Source organism: Dipodomys spectabilis, unplaced genomic scaffold (genome assembly GCF_019054845.1).
Source record: "Dipodomys spectabilis isolate Male_0828 unplaced genomic scaffold, ASM1905484v1 ptg000325l, whole genome shotgun sequence".
NCBI lineage: Eukaryota > Metazoa > Chordata > Mammalia > Rodentia > Heteromyidae > Dipodomys > Dipodomys spectabilis.
Genome location: NW_024871002.1, coordinates 647,681 through 673,110, shown reverse-complemented (window position 1 = coordinate 673,110; position 25,430 = coordinate 647,681). Strand labels below are relative to the sequence as shown.

Sequence of the window (25,430 nt, the reverse complement as noted above, 5' to 3'; positions counted from 1 at the left end):
AACCCTATTCACATGCCACTATTATTGCAGTGTGAAAAAGTTACTAGAGAGTGGAATAGATCATTAGTGGGAATAAAACACATTGTTGAAAAATGTCACTGGGACAAATAGTGTACTGTATATGTCATCGTGACTCTTCCTACAGAACCTTCATCTTCTATCTTCTCTATCCAAAGCTATAAGCTTCAAGAGTGAGTTCACAACAGCCATGGGTACAGACTCACCCATCATAACAATCATGTGTTCACAAACTCACCCATGTTCTTCATTTTGCTGATGAAATCAGAGGTGAAACTCCAAGAGATTAAGCAGAGTGTCTTCCATTCTGAAAAGCTGGCATCATGAAGGGAAGTAACCTAAAACTTCAGTTGTGGAGTTTCAGTATGGCCAGCCTTCACTAACAGAAGCAAGCAGCAGAGAAAACCAATCCACAGGAATGAATGAGGCCAATACACAGAAGACAAGAGATGAGACATAGAAAAACTACTTTTCTCATTCCTTATACCTTTTCCAGCTCCAATTCCAGTCCTTTGGGAGATTATGCTCTATCTCAGACTTAGGGCTCCAGAAAGATGCTCTGAATTCCCATAATAATTTCACCTTTTCCCCTCAACCTAGCTCAAGTTAGTTCCTTTATTAACAGTTAAAGATCCTTAACTCACTAGTTATGAAAAATATAAAACTAGATCCCTATTTTACTGCCTATACAAACACATGTTCATCCAGAGTTAAGATTTCCACTTAAAGGTAAATCAACAAGGGAGTAAAATAAAATATAAGAGGATACCTCTTGGGGCTGGGAAGGTGGCTCAGTGGTAGAGCGCTTGCCTTGCATGCTTGAGGCCTTGGGTTCAATTCCTCAGCACCACATAAGCAAAAAGAAAAAAAGCCGGAAGTAGTGCTGTGGCTCAAGTGGTAGAGCGCTAGCCTTGAGCTGAAGAGCTAAGGGACAGCACCCAGGCCCAGAGTTCAGGCCCCACGACCGGACCCCCTCCCTCCAAAAAAAAAAAAAAGCAGTAGAGAAATATCAATTTAAAAAAAAAAAAAGAGGATACCTCTTAAAATTGGAGAAAGTATGTTAACAAATATGAGAAGTAAATGCTTAATATTAGTAATTTTTTTTTTTGGTCATGGGGCCTGAACTCTGGGCCTGAGCACTGTCCCCCATCTCTTCAGCTCAAGGCTAGTGCTCTACCACTTGAGCCACAACGCCACTTCTGGCTTGTTCTGCTTATGTAGTGTTGAGGAATTGAACCCAGGGCCTCATGCATGCGAGGTAAGCACTCTACCACTGAGCCACCTTCCCAGCCTGGATCTAGAGCAACCTAGCAATCTTTAGCCTATGGGCTAAAGCTTGGTTGCTAACCTGTGGAGCTCTTGGGAGATCCTAGGCCCTATAAGAGGTGGGGGCCTGCTTGATGAAGTTAGCTCACTGGAGGAGTGCCCTAGAAGGGAGTTTTGGAATTCTAGCCCCTTCCTCTTTCTGCTTCCATACAACCATGGGCTTAGTAGCATTGTTCTACCATGTACTTTCCACGATAGGCCCTAAAGCAGGGACCTAGAGGCCTCTGAAATTGTGAATCAAAATAAGACTTTCCTCCTTATAAAATGAATGTCTCAGGTATTTTGTTACAGAAATATAAATTGACTAACATAGTAATGCACACATGACTGCCATAAATCAATTAAACAAGAGAGAAAAAGTATGAAAATTAGCAAAAGACAAAAATTGGTAAATTGCAGAACACAAATTACTTTTAGCCAGTAAATATATGAAAAGATGCTCAATCTGATACTTAATTCAGAAGTAGAAATAAGAATTTCAGATCATCACATAGGCTTAGCTGTTCTGACATGGGGTTAAATAATCTGAATCCTCCTTTCTTAGAGACAACTGGAAATCATGGACCCAGAGCCAGAGTATAAGGCAGAGATAATTTTGACTGCCCAAAACCTGAGCATTAGATCAAGGCGTAACCCTTAGGACAAAGCTGGTATTTAGACACCAGATGACCTGGTGCAGGGCCCAAACCTATGGAGTCAGAGACAAAATTCAGACAGCAAAGAATTGAGCACTACATCTCCTCTCAACTCACCTTCCCCTGTTTCTCTGAGCTACACAATTCCTTTCTTGTGTTTTCTTTCTTTTGGACTTAATACTGACATTGGCTTCCCTGCTAAACCTTAGCCCTTCTCCACACAGTGTCTGGCTTGGATTTTCCAAGGAAAAGCTCCTGGTACTACCATCCATTTGCCCTGGTGGCTTTGGTGTGAAGCCAGGTTCCAAATCACATTAGAATCTAGCTATTAGAGCCATTGTAGAGCCCTATCTGAACTTCTCTCTCTCTCTCTAAAATTACTGTCTAGTCACAACTCTTGGAAGGCATATTACTCAGTGTAAATTCCAAAATTGATATTCTGGATTAGCAATTAAGCACTTGTATATTTAGTAGTATTGTTCCATCCCTAGATCTGAACACTCTCTGGGAAGCCAACAAGGCAAAGGTTATGAGTCCTCAAATTTGAGGAACAGCTCAATACACTTTCAGAAATAGATGCTAGGCCCCTGGGAGGCCCTGTTCATTACAGCCATCCAGATTGTTCCTTTACCATCTCTTCAGTGCAACAGGCAGAGTCTAAGAGATGATTCTAAAATAAAGGACCCTATCCTGGAAAGAAGGCTTACAAGGGCTTTTAAGGGAAGATTCTAGACCAAGTATAAAGGGTGTGCAAGAATATGGTGGAAGACAAGGTTAAGAAGGAAGATGCAGAACAGCATAATAATTGAAAAGGTGGTCTCTTCCTATGTTTGAACCTCAGCCCAGCCTCATACAAGCCATATGACCCTGGGAAGTTCATTCACTTCTGTATAAAATAGAATAACAAAAGTACTTATGATGCTATGAGACTAAAATGAACAAATACTATAGATGATTTAGTATACTACCCAGCACAGAGGAAGCTCTCACCAAATGTTACCTGATCCTAGAAGAGCCACTGAATGAGATGAGAAAAACTCAAACTTTAATTCCCATGTCTGTATCTACATGGTTTGTTAAATTCCCTGCCAGTACTAATTTCCAATCCCAACTCTGTCCTTGTCTAGCTATGTGACCTTGGTTGAGTCTCTACTAATCTCTCTATGCCTCAGTTTCTCCAAATGGAAAAGCAGATGAATATTACAGAAAATGATTGATTACTAAGGCCATTCCTATGATAACATTCTGGTACCATCTTACATTCTTATCTTTTTCTTTGATAGAGTGTTTTGGGTTGAACTATGTTTCCCAAAAGGATATAGTGAACTTTAACTCTCAGTATCTATAAATGTGACCTTATTTGGAAATAATTATAAAAGTAATCAAGTTAAGATGAGGTTGTAAGGACAGGCAATTATCCAATAATGACTTCTGAATTTACAAGAAGAGTATATAAAGAGCCCATATACACATAATCCAATTTCTCAGGAGGCTAAAGTGGGATGATCACAAGTTCCAAGCAGCCTAGGCTTCATAATAGGTTTTCAGACAGCCTGGGAAACCAAGCAAGATCCCATCTTAAAATTTTAAAAGGGCCAAGACATTGTGGTGCACATTGTAATCTTAGCATTCATAAAGGAGCAAGCTCTGAAAGCAGCTTGATTTTCGTTTTCTAGCTTCCAGGATCGTGAGTTTTTGGGTTTTTTTTGAGTCCGGTGGTGGGGCCTGAACTCTGGGCCTGGGCACTGTCCCTCAGCTCTTCAGCTCAGGGCTAGCGCTCTACCACTTGAGCCACAGCGCCACTTCCGGCTTTTTTCTTTTTGCTTATGTGGTGCTGAGGAATCAAACCCAGGGCCTCAGGCACGCAAGGCAAGCACTCTACCACTGAGCCACCTTCCCAGCCCCCAGGATCGTGAGTTTTAAGCCACTCCATTTGTGATTCTTTGTGACACTCCCAGAAAACTAATCCGGGAAGTTTTTCCATAAATATCTATCTTGTACTACTGAACTGTTGTTTCCCAGAGTCCTAACTGCTCTATGTTTATTTCTTAAAGAAAGTTTAAGGATAGCATTCTGAATTCCTGATTTAACAGTTTTGTTAAATGATAAAAATTAATGCATGATATACCAGATATTTGGAAAATGTAAATTACTAGAAGATTAGAGCAGCATCCAGACTAATTACCATGTTTTACAAAAGGCCATGCACGTTTATCAACTAATTAGAATTGTAATCAAATGAATAAAGAGTACTTCCTTGGGGGATACAAAATAAATAAATAACTACAATATTTTCATTAGAGTTGGCAATATTCCTTTGAACCTATTTGAGTACTAGAAATTGATGTATAAATTAGTTTTATAGTTTAGATTGGATACTTAAAAGAGATTTAGGCCATTTGAGAAAAGTATTTTAAATGTGTCACGTGGGTCTAGAGGTATAACTCAGTGACAGAGCTTATACTGAGTATCTGTAAGGCCCTGGGTTCAATCCTCAGCACCAGAGATTGTAAATATATGACACTTACAATACGCGATACTTACAATGCTATGTGAAGGAAATGAATTATAATTCATTTTAAATCTGAAGAAAATAATAGCTTAAAGATTCATTCCCATAAAGGCTTATTTCCATATTCCTATGAGACACAAAAGTTTCCCAAAAGTTCAAAAGGTTTAACCAACACATATCCTAGATCAGGAGGTACCAAACTATAACTCACAGGCTGGGTCCATCTGATCTGCAGTTTATGTATAATCCATGAACTAAGAATCATTTTTATATATTTAAATGGATATGAAAAAGTCAAAGAATGTTTTATGACATATGAAAATCATATGAAATTCAAATTTCAGTATCCATGAATAAAGTTTAAATGGAATATAGCCTCCTTCACTCATTTGATTATGTATTTATTGTCTATGGCTATTGTGTACCAAATTATTACAACTTAGTGGCTTAATACAATATTAACATTATCTCACAGTGTCTATAGGTTAGAAGTCTGACTAGGATTTAGCAGGGCCCTCTTCTCAGAGTGCCACCAACCTGACACCAAGTTTTTGGCTGGGCCGAAAATCTCATCTGATCCATTGTCAAGCTCAGTGGTTGAAAGATAGCAGTTCCTTGCAGTGGGAGAACTAAAACTCCCATTCTTTTTTTCTGGACAGCTGCACCTCCTTAAAGCTTCCTACATTCCTTGCCTTGTGGCCCTTTCATCTTCAAAGTAAGCAGTGAGGCATCTCCTCTTTAACACTTGAATTAATATCCTTACTAGGACAATCTCCTATCTCCCACCCCCAGTCTTCTACCAGTTACATCTCCAAAAGGTCTTCACAGCTGCACCTAGAATTTGATTAGACAACTTGAGATAAAGTGCATGTACATCAGGCTCTAGAAATCTTGGGGGCCATCTTCAAATTTTGCATACCACACTGCCTTAACTCTACAAGGCTAGGCTTCAGTAGTTGCAACAGAGACCATATGAAGCCACAAAGCTGAAAGTACTTGCTACCTGGCTCTTCACAGAAACTATACTGATGCCTGTCCAAAATTAGAGTGAATCACAAATTGAAGAACAATGATATCAGTTCAGCAGATAACCCTAAATCTGGGATGACATAACAGAAAGAAGCAGGGAAGAAGGAGGGGATGGGGTAGGGGGAAAGGAGAGGGAGAGAGAGACACGAAGGGGAGGGGGAGGGGAGGAATAGAGAACACTGGATTAAGGTACTTTTTCAAATAAATCACTTCAAGCACACATTAAGGGAATAATAAAATACCTCATTCAGTATCATAATACCACTGCATATCTGATTGAATTCTAATATGTTTGCTTCTCTTTTGTTGTTGCTGGGGTTTTTTGTCATTCTGGGGATCAAATTTACAGCCTGTGCATGGTAGGCAGGCATTCCACTACTAATTTTTTGTCTTTATCATTTGTATTCATTAATTCAGTCTCTACAAGTACTTATTTCTTTAGTATATATTTCAATTATGTGGCCTTGGCTGGCCTCAAAGTCAAAATCCTTCTGACTTAGCCTCCCACTGCAAGGTGTACACCACCACATTTGGTTAATGTATTTGCTTCTTTTTGAAGCAATAAAAACATGTAGTTGAAGTCTCCTGTAACAGTAGGTATTAACCTTTTATCATTCTTCCATCCACTAATAGTATAAGTCTGTTTTGATGTGTTTCAAAACTTTACAAAAGTGGAGTAATATAGCATACATCCTACAATTTAGCCCAGTGTGTTCAGGAAATTTATTAGCAGCAATGTAAATGTAAATGTAGTTATAATTTGTTCATTTTTACTGTCATGTGGTAATCTATTGTACAAATAGGCCATAGTTTATTTCTATTCTACTGATTATGAAGATTTGGGTTGTATCCAGTCACTTACTATTACAAACAATACTGCTATAAACATTCTTGTGTAGCCTTTGATTCAAATATGAAAAGATACCTAGCATATTTGCCTGGAAGTAGAATGTCTGAGTCTTACATAGGTATATGTATTTGTTTTTTGTTTTTTGTTTCTTGTTTCTTGTTTTTTGTTTTCTTTGTTGGTCATGGGCCTGAACTCTGGGCCTGGGGACTCTCCCTCAGCTCTTCAGCTCAAAGCTAGTGCTCCACCACTTGAGCCACAGCGCCACTTCCAGCTTTTTCTGCTTATGTGGTGCTGAGAAATCAAACCCAGGGCCTCATGTATGCAAGGCAAGCACTCTACCACTGAACCGTCCCAACCCTTGTATGTTTATTTTTATTAGATACTATCAAATTCCTCTCTAAGAGATTGTGCCAATTTGTATTTCTACTAACAGTGAAAGTCTTCTTTGCCTCCAAAGTCTTTACCAATAACTAGCAATATAAGGCTTTTAATTTTTACTCGTCTCTTGGTCTGCAGTGGTCATTTTATTTAATTTTATATGTTCTTTCAGTACAGCCTGTATTAAATGTTTTCATATCTTTAAATTGATGTGTATTTCTTTATACATTCTGAATATAAAACTTTATCATTTGTATTCATCGATTCATAGTCTCTACAAGTATTTATTTCTTTAGTACATGCTATGAACAAGGCATTGTTAAAGATGAAAGGAGGATATGGAAGCCAACAGAACAAAGTCTCTGCTCTCAAGGAGCATGTATGCTAACTAGTAGGGAGACAACAATAAATAAAAGAGCAAGTATAAATGTCAACACTTCATCAATGTGATGAGGATGATACAAAGGAGGTAATATTTGGACAAAGATGTTATTGAATTGAAGGAGAGAGTCAAATGTATATTTGGACACACACTAGTTTAGGCAGAGAATGATAAAGGTCTGAAGAAGGAGCAAGCACATTGCAAATATCTTTTCCCATTGTGTTTATGATTTATTTTCTATGCACAAGTCTTAAATATTTAATGTAATAAAAGTGTATCAAGATTTTACTTTATGGATAATCAATTTGTATTGTGTTTATGAGATTCTTTCTTACCAAAATATCATAAAGATATTTGTCTATGTTATGTTTCAAAGGTGTTCAAATACATGTCACAAATACTGAAAATAGGCTGAGCACCAGTGGCTCATGCCTGTAATCTTAACTACTCAGGAGGCTGAGATCTGAGGATCAAGGTTCAAAACCATGCCAGGCAGGAAAAGTCTGAAAGACTCTTCTTAACCATCAAAAAGCCAAAAGCGGAGATATGGCTCAAGTGGTAGAATACTAGCCTTGAGCAAAACAGTTCAGGGACAGTGATCAGGCCCTGAGTTCAAGCCCTAGGACCAGCACAAAAAGAAAAAGAAAAAGAAAAACAGTTTGATTTTGTATACAATGGGTCGTTTAGATATTAATTTATTTTTCTGTGTGGGTAACTGATTCTAGGAACATTTATTAAATAATTCCTCATATGTGAATTGATGGTGAATCAAGCGTCTATATCTGTGTAAGTCTGTTTCTGGGCTCTTTCACTACTATGATTTTTTTTGCATTATTTTCATTATTATAGCTTATAAAAGTATTGACATCTGATAAGCATATTGTGTTGCTTTAATATTATCTTGGCTATTCTTGATCCTACTTGGAATTTTAGTTATAATTGTATTAATCTCAAAATGATTTGAGAGACATCTGAAATCGCTACACTCATAGTCTCTTCATAATGAACACATTTCACTCCTCAATTAACTTGGATTTTCTTTAATGTTATTGAATGAAGAATTATACTCTTACATACAAGTCTTCCACATCTTTTGTTAGATTATTCTTGAATGTCTTTTAGTTATTGTTGCTACTGTAAACTTAATTATTGCATTATTGATTTTTATACTGTCCTTACATTCTCAAACCTTGCTAGCTACTCTTTACAGCTTCAATAACTTACATATTCTCTATGTAGACAATCAAGTCACCTTTAAGTAATAAACTTTTTGTTTCTACTGTTTTGATTTTTTTTTACTTATTTTCATATTACTCCAGTGGGACCTACAGTGCAAGCCTGAAAAGAAGTGCTAGGTTTGCTCCTTTGTTCCATTGTTGAGGTGAATCAAATTCCTGATTTTTCTAGCATTAAGTCACTTTTATTACTGAGTTAATTACAATTTAATATAATATAAATTAATACATCTCATTCCAATCATTAACACTATGGGCATAAGTGAAGTTAACCTGCTATGTTTCCTTTCCTATAAATGGTTATTCTAGCCTTATGAGTTGCAAGGGACTTAGTGAAAGAATATTGAAGAACATTGAAATGGTTCCTTAAGTACTCGATAGAATTCTTCTATATGAGGGGGTATGTCTAGGTGGGTAATGGTGGATTGTTAGTTTTTTTGGTTGATAGATTTGAATCACAAGTTCAATTTTATTTGTAATCACGTCCATTTCTTCTTGGCTGAGCTCTGAAATGTTGTAGTTTTATATTTATATTATTAAAGTACCCACTTAGGTTCCAAATATACTATCATAAAGCTGTCTGTTTCAATATACTATCTACTGTATACTACATAAAATTTTTTGTGCGAGTTCTGGGGCTTGAACTTAGGGTCTAGGCACTGTCCCTGACCTGTTATGCTCAAGACTAGAACTCTACCACTTGAGCCACAGCTCCACTTTCAGATTTTCTGTATTTAATTTTGTAGATAAGAATTTCCTATCTAGATTGACTTCAAACCACAACTTCAGTAGCTAGGGTTATAGGTGTGAGCCACTAGCACTTAGCTTAATTACACATATTTTTATACTTTTTTATCTAAATAAAGAAATAACTCAAGCTACATCCAGAAGAGACTATTCTTAGAACCAGTAATTGTGTCACAGATATAGACTCAGCAAAAGGGGTTGTAATAAGTTGGAAGATATATACATGCTCCTGCTATCGTTTTACTAGCAAACAACCTGCCATAACAGCAAAAGCCACGGTAATTGATAGGTACTCCATATACAGGTTGTCTGAATTTTTCCTTCTAAATATAAATAACTCCTTGATGTTTATTGCATTTTACATCATCTTTGATCTTTGTGCTATTAAACTTCTTTTTTCTGTTCTCGAGTTAAACAGATTAGTGAATTAGAAGCACTATACTGCAAATGCTTAAACAAAAGCAGCCATAGCTAACACTGAAGCTTTAGTATGTTGGACAATTCATGTTTGCAAATTTGCCACAGCATCAAATGTTTACTTTGCTGCTGCTATAATCTCCAATGTCCAGTGCAAGACTAACCATTAGTTAGAGATGTCTGCTTGTTCCCGTCTATTGTAATCCTTTCCAGTTCATTACTGTCCAAAAAGAACTAACACTAATAATACTTCTAACTTTCATTGGCTCCCTGCTAGTTCAAATCAATTAAGTTTTCCAAAGCCTTTTTGGTTCGTTGTGAGTCAGGAAATATAATAAATCCATATCCCTTGGATCACTGTTTCACTAACCATTGTAAATTGGATACATGCAATACTTCCAAAAGGCTTACAGATGCCCTGAAGCATATCTTCAGCTATGTTCAAGTGTAATGAGTGCACATAAAACCTGATAGGTCCAACACTCCCTTTCAATAAATTGCTTGCTATTGCTACAGTTCGGGTTTTTCTACCTGTCATGCCTATAATATTGGCTCATTGTTGTTGTTTTTTTCCTGTGCCTTTCTTTTCTTATCAATGGACTAGAGCACTCCTGTGCATCATAATTCTCTGGTGCTTCTTTAAGCCCAGACAATCAAGCTTCTTCTCTGAGACTTTCGCTATCACTCAGTGTGAGTCATCATATTTCCCAGGTCTCTAGGAGCTAACCTAATGGTAAATTTGCACCAACCCTTAGAAGTCTGCAAGAATAAGTCCTAGGGGCTGGGAAGGTGGCTAAGTGGTAGAGCACTTGCCTTGCATGCATGATGCCCTGGGTTCGATTCCTCAGTACCACATAAGCAAAAAGAAAAAAGCCGGAAGTGGTGCTGTGGCTCAAGTGGTAGACTGCTAGCCTTGAGCTGAAGAGCTGAGGGACAGCACCCAGGCCCAGAGTTCAGGCCCCACGACCGGACCCATGTTCCAAGAATGTGCCCCCAATCAATCAACTCTCCTTTATCTAGTCTTGTGATTTTGCCCCACTAATCAAATACCCTCAAAATCCAGTCTATGGATCCTTTCTGATTCTTACCAGTATGTGTTGGCTAGTTACTTCAACCACATGAAGGTATAGCTACTTTCCTGACTTACCCAGCACATTCCAGGTTAGATTTAATTGTGATTATTCATTTTGTATCTATGCAAAGAGGTAGAAGGAAAATGTATTATCTTATGGGAAGAGAATTTTTTAACTGCCTCCTCACAAAGAGGAAGACAGTGATCAGAAATGGTTGAACTGCCTTTGTCACTTAACTATTCCCTAGATTTGCCTCAACTAGAGCCTTCACTGTGGCATAATGGATGACTGAGATGAGCACTGATCCTCTTGGAAGCTGGGTGACTCTTGGAAGCTGAGCTTGATCTTTAGGTTTTTCTACACTCCCTTTGAAGAAGAGGACCTCTCTGTGAGGTACCAAAGAGTTCTCATGGCGTTCACACTTGGGTTTCCATTGTTAACTGCCCTCAGCAGTTTCATTGTTCCTCCATAAGGGGTCAGCCAGCATCCTTGTGGCAGAGATATACACCTCTGCTTTCCATAGTGCCTGCCAGGGCATTTTCTCTTACTGGGAAAATCCTCCAAAGTTACTGACTATCTGTGGCCCACACTGCCTTACCTGGGATGAAGTCTTCATTTAGGTCTATAATGCAATCTTGACACTGAAGCATGCCCTTGCTGTCTCGGACCAGTCCTGCCTGGTATCAGTTCAGGTCCTCTGGAAAGCATGCACTGAGACTGAGTCAGGAGAGCAAGAGGTTTAAGTGGGAAGATGGGTAGGAAATGCCTCAGACCATGATACAGATCTGACATGTATGAACAGAAGGGGTGAAGGCAGCATAATAGGGAAGAGAGAGTCTCAGACTACAGTGCAGTCAGGCAAAATTTAATGTCTAAAAGTGAGAATGCCCAGGACTCTGTCCTTGGCCCTCTTCCCTCCAGCCCGACTCACTCCCTTACTAATCCTTTCCAGTTCCATGGTTTCAAATTTCTATCTGCAACCCTGACCTTTCCTCTGTGCTCCAACTTAAATATTTAATTTCTGTTCTCATGATTTCAATGATTCCACCTTAAGAGTTCCAGAAGTGGAAGCTTTCATCTCTCCCCAACTATCTTTTTCTCTTTGTAGAGTCTCTACTATCTTAATAGATGCCAGTATTCACTCTGTTTCCAAAGCAGCTACTGCTGAGTGAATAGCAACAACTCCATCCTTAAGCACATACAGTGCATGAAAAATAGCATGGAGAATCACTCAGGAGGCTGGGAATGTGGCTTAGCCTGCTTAGCATGGATGAAGCCCTGGGTTCAGTTCCTCAGTACCACATAAACAGGGGGGAAAAATCCAGAAGTGGCACTATGGCTCAAGTGGCAGAGTGATAGTGAGCAAAAGCAGCTCGGGAACAGTGCCTAGGCCCTGAATTCAAGCCTCGGGACTGGCCAAAAAAAAACAAAAAACAGACTCAGAGGTCTCAGAGAGGAGGGCTTGTGCAATGGACAGGTGAATCCAGAATATCCACTGGATGATTATGATTCACTGCAGAGGTCTGAAAAGATAACTATCATTTGTCAAGGCCATGAGGATTATGAGCACCACTCAGAACTTCATTGTAGTTCTGCACTGCAGGCTATATTGGGCGGTAATAGAAGCAATTACAGAATTGGATCATGAGTATCAGTGGGTAGATTGGGGCCTCTTCCATCCTAGAAGGGCTATCAATTTGTTCTCACAAGAATGGACATTTTTTCTGGCCACAGATCCTCATTCAGTACCACTACACTGAAGCTTAAAGATGCATGATGCACACCATGAGACCCAGTTTTAATAGAAGGAAGAATGGGGGTTTAATTGCCACCATGGGATTCTCTGGGCATGTCACATTCCATGCCATTCCAAAGTATCCAGCCCCATAAAGCAACAATGACCTCGGCTGAGCTGGCACCTAACCTACCGATGCTTTAGAGGGATATATTATTATCCACCTGTGTGCTGTCAAAACACCAAGCCAAAGGGCTCTAGTGGCACCATCTCCCCAACAAGATGTAATGACTTAAGTGTTAATTTTCAAGAAGATAGTACAGTCATTAATATGCATAAACCTAACAACAGAGCATCAAATAATTAAAGATGGACCAACTCCAAGAAGAAACAGAAAAAAATTATTATTATTATCATCATCATCATCATCATCATTATCATCATCATCATTAGAGATGTCAGCACCCTTCTGTCAATACTTGATAGATCAAGCAGACAAAACATCAGTATGAAGATAAACTTAGTAGAGAAAAGAGGAGATGAAAACCAGAGGAGGCCTGAGATTATCAGCAGAAAAGTGAGCTGTGGGTCTTCCTATTTACCTTTCCCCTCAGTGAGGTCCACAGGAACCCTGAACATGTTTGAGAAAGTTGATTTATTCACCAGAGAGTGGGGGAGTGTGGCAGACATTGAGGTGCATGGTTCAGATCTGTCTTCAAGAAAGACTGTCATGAGGCTAGGGTACAGTCAGGGATAGAGCATTTGCCTAGTATGCACAAAAACCTGGGTTCAACCTACACCATGGCAATATATATTCCATATATGTGTGTGTTTGTGTGCATATATATATATATATGTATGTATGTATAAGAATATATATAAGAATTTGCAAGTATATAAGCAGTCAATTAACCACCTCCAGCCATAGCACCTCCCAAAATCAGCTGCAGTGTTCTTGGTAAGAATATATTTTCCCTGGGCAGTTTCCAGCCAATGACCAAGCATGGTGATGGTGTCAACACTAAGGCCTAGTCATTTCTGCCCAATATGAGACTCTTGTTAAGGGCTGTCTTTCCTCCAGCACTCCCCATTGTTCTGGCCAAGACTGTCGCCTCTGCCTCACAGTCAAAGGTCTTTATTTTCAACATAGACTGTTCCTGCCCTTCTCCTCCTATGTGTGTTAGATCTGCATTATGATCTAGAGAGTTGCCCTGCTCCATGGAAGCAAGGTTCCTTGCTCCAGGCCTTTTATCTCTCAAGGGCATTATCCCCAATTATCATCTCACATTCCTAACTCCATATTTTATTATTTATTTCCTGAAAGACCCAAATTGATACAAACTGCCATTCACCACTGTATCCACTTTGAGAACATTTTTTTATAAGGTACTCAATCAAGCATTTCAAGAGTCTCTTCATTATGATCAAAATGTTTCCAGCAATTTCTTCAATGGAATTCACAACTAGGTAATTCAGACAATAAAAAAGCATTTATTACCCTGCCCCACAATCTCCTTCAACCTACGTATACTACAGCTATATTTTTAGCAGCTCTTATATCCAGTTTTTTTTCTTGTACAATAAAACACTGATAAGCCGGTCATGCAAGCCTAAATTTGGGCTGCTCCACATCAACCCAAATTATGCTTATGATGATTCATATTGAAAGGTTTTGTTCCATAAAGACAAATGATTTTAGCTGGCACCAGTGGCTCATGCCTGTAATCCTAGCTACTCAGGAGGCTGAGATCTGAGGATCATGGTTCAAAGCCAGACTAGGTAGGAAAGTCCGTGAGACTCTGATCTCCAAGAAACCACCAGAAAACCAGAAGTGGCGCTGTGGCTCAAGTGGTAGAGTGCTAGCCTCAAGCTGAAGAGCTCAAGGACAGCACCCAGTTGTGGAGTTCACACCCTATGACCAACAAACAAACAAAAGACAAATGTTGTTTCTGGAAGGTCAAATAGTCAAGTGATGACTTTTTCTTATGAGAGTCAGTGAGTTCCTTGAGTAAAAATATTTTTATGTTTATTTTTATTTATAATGGTCACTCATCTCATCATGAAAGTGAGTTTAAAAAGCCCTTAATGTAATTGATAAGCATCCAGTGCTTCTCATAATCTTCATATTTAACTCAAGTAGAGAAAGCAACAGTATTTTAGACATTTTAATCAGGGTAGACTAGTTTATATTGCGGTAATGAAACACTGAAATTTCATTGTCTTAACCAAAGGTTTATTTCATATTCATACAAAGTCCCATGAAATGATTCCTGTCTGTGAAACACTCTAGGGTGATCTTTCTCTTGAGTGCTGAACTCAGGAATCCAGGTTCTTTAAAGTACATTATCATTTCAGAATCCTTTGCTTCCTGTTGCACCAATGGTAGGAAGATTGAGCAGAAAACCCTATGGAGGAATATTATATGAGCCAGATCAAGAAATGCAGTACCAAGGCCTGGCGCCAATGGCTCATGCCTGTAATCCTAGCTACTCAGGAGGCTGAGATCTGAGGATCGCAGTTCAAAGCCAGCCTGGGCAGGAAAGTCCATGAGACTCTTATCTCCAATAAACCACTAGAAAACCAGAAGTGGCGCTGTGCCGCAAGCGGTAGAGCACTCGCCTTGAGCTGAAGAGCACAGGGGCAGCACCCAAACCCAGAATTCAAGCCCCACGACTGACCAAAAACAACAAATGGCTGTATCAATCCCATACATATTCCATTGCCAGAACAAAACCATAAGATGAGCCAGATGTCAGTGGATCATATCTATAATTGTAATAACTCAGGAGGCTGACATCTTAGAATCTCAGTTTGAAACCAGCCTAGGAAATGTGCCCCACCCACTGGGGGATTTATTTATGTTTAAGATTGATATACAGGGATAGAGGTGTAGCTCAGTAGTAGTGTGTCTCATGTGTGGGAAGCCCTATAGTCATCCCCCAGTGCCCTGAAAAGAACAAAAGATCAATATACATGATGTGTCAATTCTTCACAAGTGAAGGAGACTCTGGTTGTGGCAAATATGAACACATCTAGTTAGCACATTATATCATAAAAACACAGAAGGCATCAAGTATATAGCTTACTGTTCGTATTACTCATATTACTGTTGAACTTATCTGCAGAAGAAAAGTAGACCAAAATTAACTTTTGAAGCTAAAATACAACAATTCATGTTGTTCTTGGCCTATAGCTATCAAGGCTGAAAATGGCTCTTCTGCCTGTGACTCACTGGAATCTGTTATTTGTGCAGAATGCAAAAAGAATGACAACACTAAAGAAAAGGGTGCACCTGGTTATAAGAGTGATACCATTGAAGTTTTCATAGAGGTTGCCTTAAAACAAAGCCAAAAGAACACAATTCACTAGAGCCAGTCTGCACACAACAGAGTGTGGCAGCAACAGCTCCAATCCCAGGGCAAATCTCTGAAGGAATTCTAGCATCCAGTCATGTTGGCAACACATGGCTGGAATTAAAAGTTTCTCTATTGATGCTCCTATAGTCCAATTCAAGCTCTCTAAAAGTCCTCTGTCCTGTGATCTTCAGAATCATAAATCTACTTTCTCTAGTTGTCCACAGCCATGAACACAGCAAAACATGAACATGAACCATTCCTGGGCTGGGGCGGGAGTGGTAGCTCAGTGGTAGTGAGTTTGCATAGCATGCGTGAGGCCCTGAGTTTCAGAAAACAAGCCAAGCAGACAAACAAAAGCAAGCATTTCTCAATTTCTGAGAATAAAGCAAAGCTTCTGTAACTAGAACATGTTCTCCCGATTGAAATCCTGCAATAGCTTTTGGAAAAGTTTCCTCTACTTCTTTCTAGTAGACACTTTCAAAATCCTTTCAAGTGCCTTGAATCATTATAAATGTTTGAGGTGATAGACATGCTAATTACTCTGATCATTACACATTGTATGAGCATCCAAATATCAGACCATATGTCAAGAATATATGCTATTATTTTTATTGTGATTATAAAGGTGATGTACAGAGGGGTTACAGTTACATAAGTCAGGTAATGAGTACATTTCTTTTTGCACAATGCCCCCTTCCCTGCCTGTCTCCCAGTTTTTCCCTCCCATCCCCACCCACAGGTTGTATTTTCATTTTCATTTTTAACACAGTGTCTATTGAGTAGCACTGCTATATTTGTTCCCTTTGTCCCTCCTTTTCTATGCCTCTCTTGTCCCCCAAAGACAGATAAACAAGACCAAAAAAAGAAACAAAAAAAATTCTTTCAGCTATATATGCTATTTTTATATGTCACATACCCCTACATTCTTACTTTAAAAGAAAAGGTTTCTATTATCATTGTGGGGTAGCAAATGTAGAAAATAATAAGCAACTCTAAAAGCTTCTGGGCCGGGAACATCTTGCTCATGCTCACAGTTGGCTGTTTCTTTTCTTGTAATTATTATTATTATGGACATTTTTTAAAAAAAAAAACAGAAATAAGATTGAAATGTTAAAAAAATTAAAATGTTTCTTTATTCTGGCTAGGTTGCTCTTAGCCCTACTTTGCCAGTTTTCCTCTTAGCTAAAAGAAGCATTGAAAATGTTCCCACACAAGTTGCACTTAGCAGTGCTAGTGGATATACTTGTAATGCAGCCTTTCGTGGATGACTCCAGATACTCAGCTTAGTTCTGACTCCTCTCTCTGCCTTGTAGTGCTCACATGACTTTGAACAAGTCATTATCTCTTATGTCCTAATGTCTATAAAATAATGATGTCTTCTATAACGTAATATCTAATCATAACTGGCATCTATATACTGTCCCCATCGTTGCTCATTTAAATAGTTGAGGAAAAAACTTCTAGGAAGAAGAAACTATTATCTCCATTTTACACTTGAAAATGAGGCACAAAGAGATTGAGCAACTTCCCCCAAAGGTACACAGCTAGGAAGCTGTGCAGCCAAGGATGTTAAAACATGATAATAGTTCTAATCTTCACACCCACAGCCTCTGCAAATGAGGAATATGTCCTAAGCACTGTTCTGAGGATCTACTGAGGAGATACATGTGAAGCCATTTGTGTGTGTGTGTGTTTGTGTGTGCGTGTGTCCTAGCACTGAAGTTCCTCAAGTTTTTGTGCTCAAGGGTAGCACTCTATCACTTGAGCCAAAGTTCCACTTCTGGCTTCGTGGTGGTTAATTGTAGATAAGAGTCTCACAGACTTTCTTGCCCAGGCTAGCTTCAAATGGAGATCCTCGGTTCTCAGCCTTCCGAGTAGGTAGGATTACATGTATGAGCCAAGTGGCAGTGGCAGGAAAGTCTGTGAGAGTCTTATCTAATAGGTAGGAGCTGTGCTTGTTATCAAAGGTCATCCAATCTGTACTTGCACAATCTTCCAGTCTTGTTTTTTGTTTGTTTTTGTTTTGTTTTTTGATACTGGGGCTTGAACTCAGGGCCTCCTAGTTTCACTGGGCTGATTTCACTAATGGTTGGTGCTCTACATTTGAAACACAGCCCCCCTTCTGGCTTTTTGGTGGTTCATTGGAGATTCAAGTCTCATGGGTCTTTCTGCCTGGGCTAGCTCCAAACATCGATCCTCAAATCTCAGCCTCCTGGGCAGCTAGGTGAGCTACAAGTGCCCAGCCAAGCTTTTTCTTTAAACAGAAGTGGGGGGGGGGGGGGGGAGTGGTCGTAGATGTGAGGGAAGCAGACAGGGCCAGGTGGAATGTGAAAGAGGCAAACAGGAAGAGAAGCAATGTCTGGATTCTTAGCAAACAGCCTAGCTGGCTAGGCCTTGAGGGTTTTTGGATGATGATTTTCCAGGGAAGGTGGAAGATCGAGCCTGGTAAACGTGACTTTCCCTGGATCCCCGGATCGCCTTCCTAGACACGCCCTCCCAGACCCGCCCTTGGCCCAGGCCTAGGGCGTGAACTAGGCTCAGCGTTGCTCCTGCAGGTCCGTCCCACATCGGGAGGGGCCTGGCCCGACCCTCTGCCGGTAGGCCAGTGGCCGGCGAGCGCCGGGGCGCTAGCCGCGCACTTGCCGGGACTCTAGCTGAGCCAGATGGCTACGTGGAGGCGGGACGGCCGGCTGACTGGCAGCCAGCGGCTGCTGTGCGCGGGGCTGGCAGGGGCGCTGAGCCTCACCCTCACAGCACCCCTGGAGCTGGCCACTGTGTTGGCCCAGGTCAGCGTTTGGCGAGGCCACGCCCATGCCCCGTGGGCCACCGCGCGTCTCGTGTGGCAGGCCGAGGGGCTCCGGGCCCTGTGGAAGGGGAACGCGGTGGCTTGCCTGCGCCTCGTTCCCTGCAGCACCGTGCAGCTCGCCGCCTACCGCAAGTAAGGGTCGGCGGGAGGAGCCGGGAGGGGCCTTGTCGTGCTACAGCACCCCCTCTTCCGTACCACATGGGGGGCGGGGGAGGGTCTTCTCAGAGCCACACATGAGATCCACACAGAGAGTGGCAAGTGTAAAGCTTTCTGCATTTTCCTGGAATGCCTGCCGTGCAATCAGTAACATCTTGAGGCTCTGGGGTTTGGACCTTGGGCAGGAGGTGAAATGCAAAAGGGAGATGTTGAGGACAGGAATGGAGACCTCTCTAGAGAGTTGACTACTGACCTTTTATTTGTACCATCCAAAAAAGTGGGGATTTTTGCTTTGCCTAGCTTAGTAGAGACCCAGCTGAAGGTGTGTCTCTGTAGTCAGTGGAGTAAAAACAAAGTGGTCAGTACAGGGAGAGGCACCTGTTACTTTGTCTCAGGCAATGTACCCTCAAACCCAGCCGCATAAAACTTGCCTATATGGTCCAACAGAGGCTGCAGCAGGGAGCCATTTCCTGGGACTAATGTTTTCTTCCATCCTTAGCTGCCCACTGGCTTTATTTTATTCTCTGGCTTTTCCCCAACTCTTTCCCACATTAACAGCTGCTCCTTAAGAAATTATGGCAAATGACTGATGAGTATAAAAAGCTTTCTGGGGTTCAGAGACATTTGCATGGCAACTGGGAAAGAAAGCCAAAAAAAAAGTAGCTGAGCACCTGTGGCTTACATGTGTAATCCTAGCTACTGAGGAGGCTGAGATCTGAGGATCATAGTTCAAGGCCAGCCCAGGCAGACAAATCTGAAACACTCTCCTCTCCAATTAACCAGGAAAAAACAAAAGCAAAAAAAAAGCAGGCCAAGTCCAAAGACTGTCTTTGAGCTTGAGGTATGACTCAAACATTAGAGTGCCTATTTAGCAAAGGGACAAGATGAGTTCAAATCCCACTACCACTGAGAAAAGAAAGGAATGTTCAGCTAGATGCTCATGGCTCATGCCTGGAATACTAGTTACTCTGGAGGCCAAGATCTAGAGGATATAAGTTTGAAACCAGCCTGGGCAGAAAAGTCCAAGGGACTCAAATTAACCAGCAAAATCCTAGACTAGATACATGGCTTAAGTGGTAGAACACCAGCCATGAGCAAAAAAGCCAAACAAAAAGCCCTGAGTTCAAGCCCTAATACAAAATAAGAAAATAGTAATAAATAATAATATAAATAATAATAATAATGAAAAGGTTGAGTTTGACTCTGAGAGAGAACTGGTCACAAGTATATCTTTTTTTTTTTAAGTGCAGAGGCTAGAACCCAGGGCTTCAATCATGCTAAATAAAGATTTTGCATTAACCCTGTCACTTGGAAGGGCAGAACTTCCAAGGCTCACCTGGCAGGCGAGAAGTCAAAATCCTCTACACCACCACTTACCTCTGGGAGAATTGCCTTGTCTTTCTCTGTGGATACAATCATGGTTGGTAGGCTCATGTAGCATTTCTACCAAGGCTCTCTTCCCTTCCCACTCCCCCTGCCCTTCAGCAACATCTGTCCTGCAGTCTGCAAATCATTCTCTTCTGCGATTATTCACTTTTTTTTGCCAGGACTGGGGTTTGAACTCAGGACCTCGTTCTTGCTAGCCACTTAAATAATAACTCCAGCCCTTTTTGCTTTATTTTTCAGATAGGGTCTTGAACTTTTTCCCAGGCAGGCCTCAGACCATAATCCTTGAACCTCTGCCTCCTGAGTAGCTGGGATTTGGGGGTATATGCCACCATATGCAACCCCTTCTGAGTTTCAGCAACTCAGTTTCTCCCCTATGTCTCCCTCTTTTCCACAAAGTGATTTGCTAATCTTCCTGTGGGTAAGAGAGAATGTTTAACTAGGAGCAGGGGGCACTAATGGCTTTTTGAACAACTGCCTCGTGTGTTTACATCATTTGATGTTTTCTCCTTCTCCCTCTGGCCTTCAAAGTTCCATGGGGCAGGAAATGTTATGCCCATTTCACACATGTAGAATTGGGCTTAGTCTGATCCACCACTTATCAGTGACACAGCTTAGTGCAACCACGTGGCCTTCTGACTCCAGATCTTATGCTCATTCTATTATCTCTGGCCACCTTTCCTTCTCTCTACATTCACTTGACATTAATTTAGTCCACAAAGTACATGATATGTGCATGATGCTGGGGACAGTGCAAAGATGAAAGTGTCACGGTCCCTCTGTCTCAGGAGTTTACAGAGTAATAAACGAATAAGAGTAGTGTACTTGGCTGGGAATATGGCTTAGTGGTAGAGTGCTTACCTAGCATGCATGAAGCCCTGGGTTCGATTCCTCAGTACCACATAAACAGAAAAACCAGAAGTGGCACTGTGGCTCAAGTGGTAGAATATTAGCCTTGCGCAAAAGAAGCTCAGGGACCGTGTCCAGGCCCTGAGTTCAAGCCCCAGGACTGGCAAAGAAAAGAGTAGTGTACTTATTCCATAATCAAAACACACACAGTGGCATGTGATTGCCATTGAAATATAATGGTCATAGAAATGTATACTTCAAAGCCTGGTGCCGGTGGCTCATACCTGTTATCCTAGCTACTCAGAAGGCTGAGATCTGAGGATCGCAGTTCAAAGCCAGCCAGCAGGAAGAGTCCATGAGACTCTTATCAGCCAATAAGCCACTCAGAAAACTGTGGCAATGTGGCTCAAGGGGTAGAGTGCTTGCCTTGAGCTGAAGAGCTGAGGAACAGCGCCCAGGTCAGTGTTCAAGCCCCATAACTGACACAAAATAAAAAGCTCAGGGACAGTGCCCAGACACTGAATTCAAGCCCCATCACACACACACACACACACACACACACACACACACACACACACACACACACACACACACACACACACACACACACACACACACACACACACACACACACACACACACACACACACACACACACACACACACACACACACACACACAGAGTATACTTCAGCCAGCCGGGTACCAGTGGCTCACCTCTGTAATCCTAGCTACTCAGGAGGCTGAGATCTAAGGATTGCAATTCAGAAAGTCCATGAGACTCTTATTTCCAATTAACCACAAAAAGCTGGAAGTTGAGCTGTGCTTCAAGCAGTAGAGTGCTAGCTTTGAGCACGAAAGCTCAAAGACAGGGCCCAGGCCCAGAGCTCAAGCCCCAGGACTGGCAAAAATAAAAAGAAAGCAAGAAAGAAATCATATACCTCAGGTATGAGAGGGGAGTAAAGATTCACAGAGGAGGAGAAAACATCTGAGTTATCCTTGGACAAAAGAGCATGAGTCTGGTGGGCAAAAATGGGGAGATAATTAAAGCAAAGATGGAGGAGGAAAGGCATGCAGCAGGACTGGAAATACAAGCTGAAAAAAAGCAGGGCCTAATGAGATCTTGGAGGATTGGATTTAAGGATTTTAGTGCTGGCTTGGCATTCAAAGGTGACTGTGGGAGACTTTTGTGCAGGGTAGAAGGCAGCATACTGTGATCAAAATGTTCCACAGGGAAGGATTGTCATATGATGGCAGAGAAAAGGAAGACTGCTGGTGGCCGGAACCAGTTAAGAACCTGTAGCATTAGTGTACCTGGCAGCCATAGCCATTGAACTAGGGTGGTGCCAGTAGAAAAAGAGGCTCCTACTTAGACTTGTTGAAAGAAAATACTTTATATTCTAGTTTTAAAATAATCAGTTATAATGAAAACCTTTTCCAAACATAGTTTAGTATGTTTACTTTTTTTTTCTTGTCAGTCACGGGGCTTGAACTCTGGGCCTGGGCTCTGTCCCTCAGCTCTTCAGCTCAAGGCAAGTGCTCTACCACTTGAGCCACAGCACCACTTGCAGTTTTCTGGTGGTTTATTGAAGATGAGTCTCATGGTCTTTCCTGCCCAGGCTGGCTTTGAACCGTGGTCCTCAGATCTCAGCCTCCTGAGTAGCTAGGATTACAGGCTTGAGCCATTGGCACCCAGCTTGTTTCCTTTTTTTTTTTTCCAGTCGGTCATGGGGCTTGAACTCAGGGCCTGAGCAGTGTCCGTGAGAGCCACAGCTCTATTTCCAGTTTTCTAGTGATTAATTGGAGATGAGAGTTTCATGGACTTTCCTGCCCAGGCTGGCTTTGAACTGTGATCCTCAGTTCTCATCCCCAAGTAGATTACAGGTGTGAGTCACCAGTACCAGGAATATTTTGTTTTTGACACAAATATTTTCTTCCTGAAAACTGAAAGTATTTTGGTGAATGGTGAGACAGAACGACATAGTGGGTAATTAATTATGAGATCACCTTGCTACTTAAAGATGATACTATTGGTCCCTATATAGACTGATTCTTTTCTACTCTCTTCTGTCCATAAATATGATCAAAACAGGTGATTGGTAGTACGGGGACTGTTTCAGATCTTGGGTTGGAAAGCATGTAACCACGCAGCAGGTTCACAGATTGGAGCAGCTAAAGCACTTATCCACAGAATGAAGTGACTTAGCTAGAATTTGAAGCCAGGTCTAGGGTTCTGTCCACCAATGTGCAGCTGAAATGTCTGCTCATGTGGATTTATGATCAAAACAAACCACGCAGGGTTCTTCTCAGAAGCAAAAAGTAGCTGGCACAACAGATGGCATTCAAAAGCATCAGACCCCTCCCCCAGCCTCGTTCCGTGGTTGTTTGTCTTTGAGTCATTGAGGCTCTGTATTGTTGAGGACCAACACTATTTCCTCATTGCTTAACACTCGGTGAGCTTGTTTGGCTGTATTGGCTGCTAGCCTGCCCTAGGCTGACGCATTAGCAAGTCCTAATCACGTGTATCCAGGGTGTGGAGAATTTGTGCTGGCTGAAAGGAAGGGGTTACTGCAGTTCACCAGCTCATCCAGTCTTGATAGAAAAATCTTCAGAGCCTGTATGTATGAGAGGGGGTGGGAGGAAAAGCAGAAACAAGAACACGGCTGCCCTAGCCAATCAGACAAGATTTTAAGGAGTAGGGACCTAAATGACATCACTGGTGGCCTATCAGGGCTGCCTAAGCTAACTTTGCAATTCTGAGGGAAGATCAGTGATCTGATGCAACTATCCCATGGTAGGAGTCTGAGAAGAAAGGCCTTCTTTCAGTCCTCCTTTTTAGTTTTGTATATTTGATAGTAAGACTACTTCATGAGGCAGACTGATAAAGGACAGGGTCATTCAGGATACCAGGAGCTTATTTCCCCATAGTTGTCTCCAGCAGTCATCTCTTTGTCAGGACTGTTGAAGTCTCTTATATGATCTGTACAGATAACCATATCTGGCAAATTGCAGATGTTCAAAAATAGAAGTAGCCTTAGGGTGGGGAATAAGGCTAGGAAAAAGGGAAGTTGGAGCTCCTGACATTTCAAGCGCCAATGACTAGTTGAGTATGTCTACTTCCTGTCTCTCCTGCACTTCCCTTCTCTGGCCAGAGGAGGGAAGAGAGGAAGAGATATTTGGGCAGTAACACTAAGCCAAATGATCCATTAGTGAATGACAGTTTTAGCGGCAGCGCCTGGGGTTTTAACTCAGAGCCTCCTGCTTGCTAGACAGGCTTTCTGCCCCCATCCTTCAATGCCAGCTTTCATTATCTGTATCTTTATCTTTCTTTTTTATTGTTGGGAAGATGGGTGCTAAGTATCAAAACCAGAGCCCTTTTGAGCCACACCCCTAACCTCTTACCTATATCTTTAAAAGTAGTTACTTAATTCATGACTATTTCATTTGACCATGAAGGCAGGTTGACAAAATGAAAATACTGCTACAGCTTGAGAGATGCTTTGTGTGTCTAAGTCTGTGGTGGGAGTGTATGCTAGTCCTAAGACTTAGGGCCTGGGCACTGTCCTTCCACTTTTTTGCTCAAGGCTAGCGCTCTATCACTTGGGCCACCTCTCTACTTCCAGTTTTTCAGTGAGATAAGAGTCTCACTGGCTTTCCTGCCCTGGTGGCTTCAAACCACAATCCTCAGATCCTAGCCTCCTGAGGAGCTAGGATTACAGTCATGAGCTACTGGAGCCCAACTTCCTCCATGACTTTCTTAAATGTAAAACATTATAGATAAAGCTATTCTGTTCATCCTCATTCACTTTCCCTCTCCCCTTTGCCAGAGGTATAAATATACCTTTATATATATATATATATACACACACACACACACACACACACATATGTATGTATATATGTATATATGTGTGTGTGTGTATGTGTGTATGTGTGTGCTTCTTCATATGGATCTATCTTTGGATAATTACTGTTTTCTGGATATTTCTATATTGAATAGGTGGTTATCCAATTGGCTAAAACCAAAACATTTTTTTGGGGGGGGTCTGGTCGTGGGGCCTGAACTCTGGGCCTGGGCGCTGTCCCTCAGCTCTTCAGCTCAAGGCTAGCGCTGTACCACTTGAGCCACAGCGCCACTTCCGGCTTTTTTTTCTTTTTGGCTTTGCTGAGGAATGGAACCCAGGGCCTCATGCATGCAAGGCAAGCGCTCTACCACTGAGCCACCTTCCCAGCCCAACCAAAACATTTTTTTTTAACTCAGTTCTTGGGATGTTCAAAGTAATTATTTCAAGAAATTACATTCCTTTAAAGTTTTAGCAGGACTAGAAGAGACATTCCAATTTGATATCTGCAAGTGCTTTTGTACACTTCCAGCCCACAGGCAAGTTAGGCTAGATAGACAAGTGTGCATATAAAAAAGGGAAGTATGGCGGGCGCTGGCTCACGTCTGTAATCCTAGCTACTCAGGAAGCTGAGCTCTGAGGTTCAAAGCCAGCCTGGGCAGGAAAGTCTGTGAGACTCTCTTTTGTTGGTGGTGGTG

General features: G+C 41.4%; 1 protein-coding gene across 1 annotated transcript in view; it reads left to right on the top strand.

The window, feature by feature from the left end:
* Positions 1 to 18,332: 18,332 nt before the first annotated feature.
* Positions 18,333 to 25,430, top strand: part of Slc25a43 (solute carrier family 25 member 43) — a 35,531-nt gene continuing 28,433 nt past the window's right edge. The window contains exon 1 of the mRNA XM_042702492.1: positions 18,333 to 18,631. Within this exon, the coding sequence (XP_042558426.1) occupies positions 18,357 to 18,631 (275 nt within the window). The 5' untranslated portion in view covers positions 18,333 to 18,356. The remainder of the gene's footprint in view (positions 18,632 to 25,430) is intronic.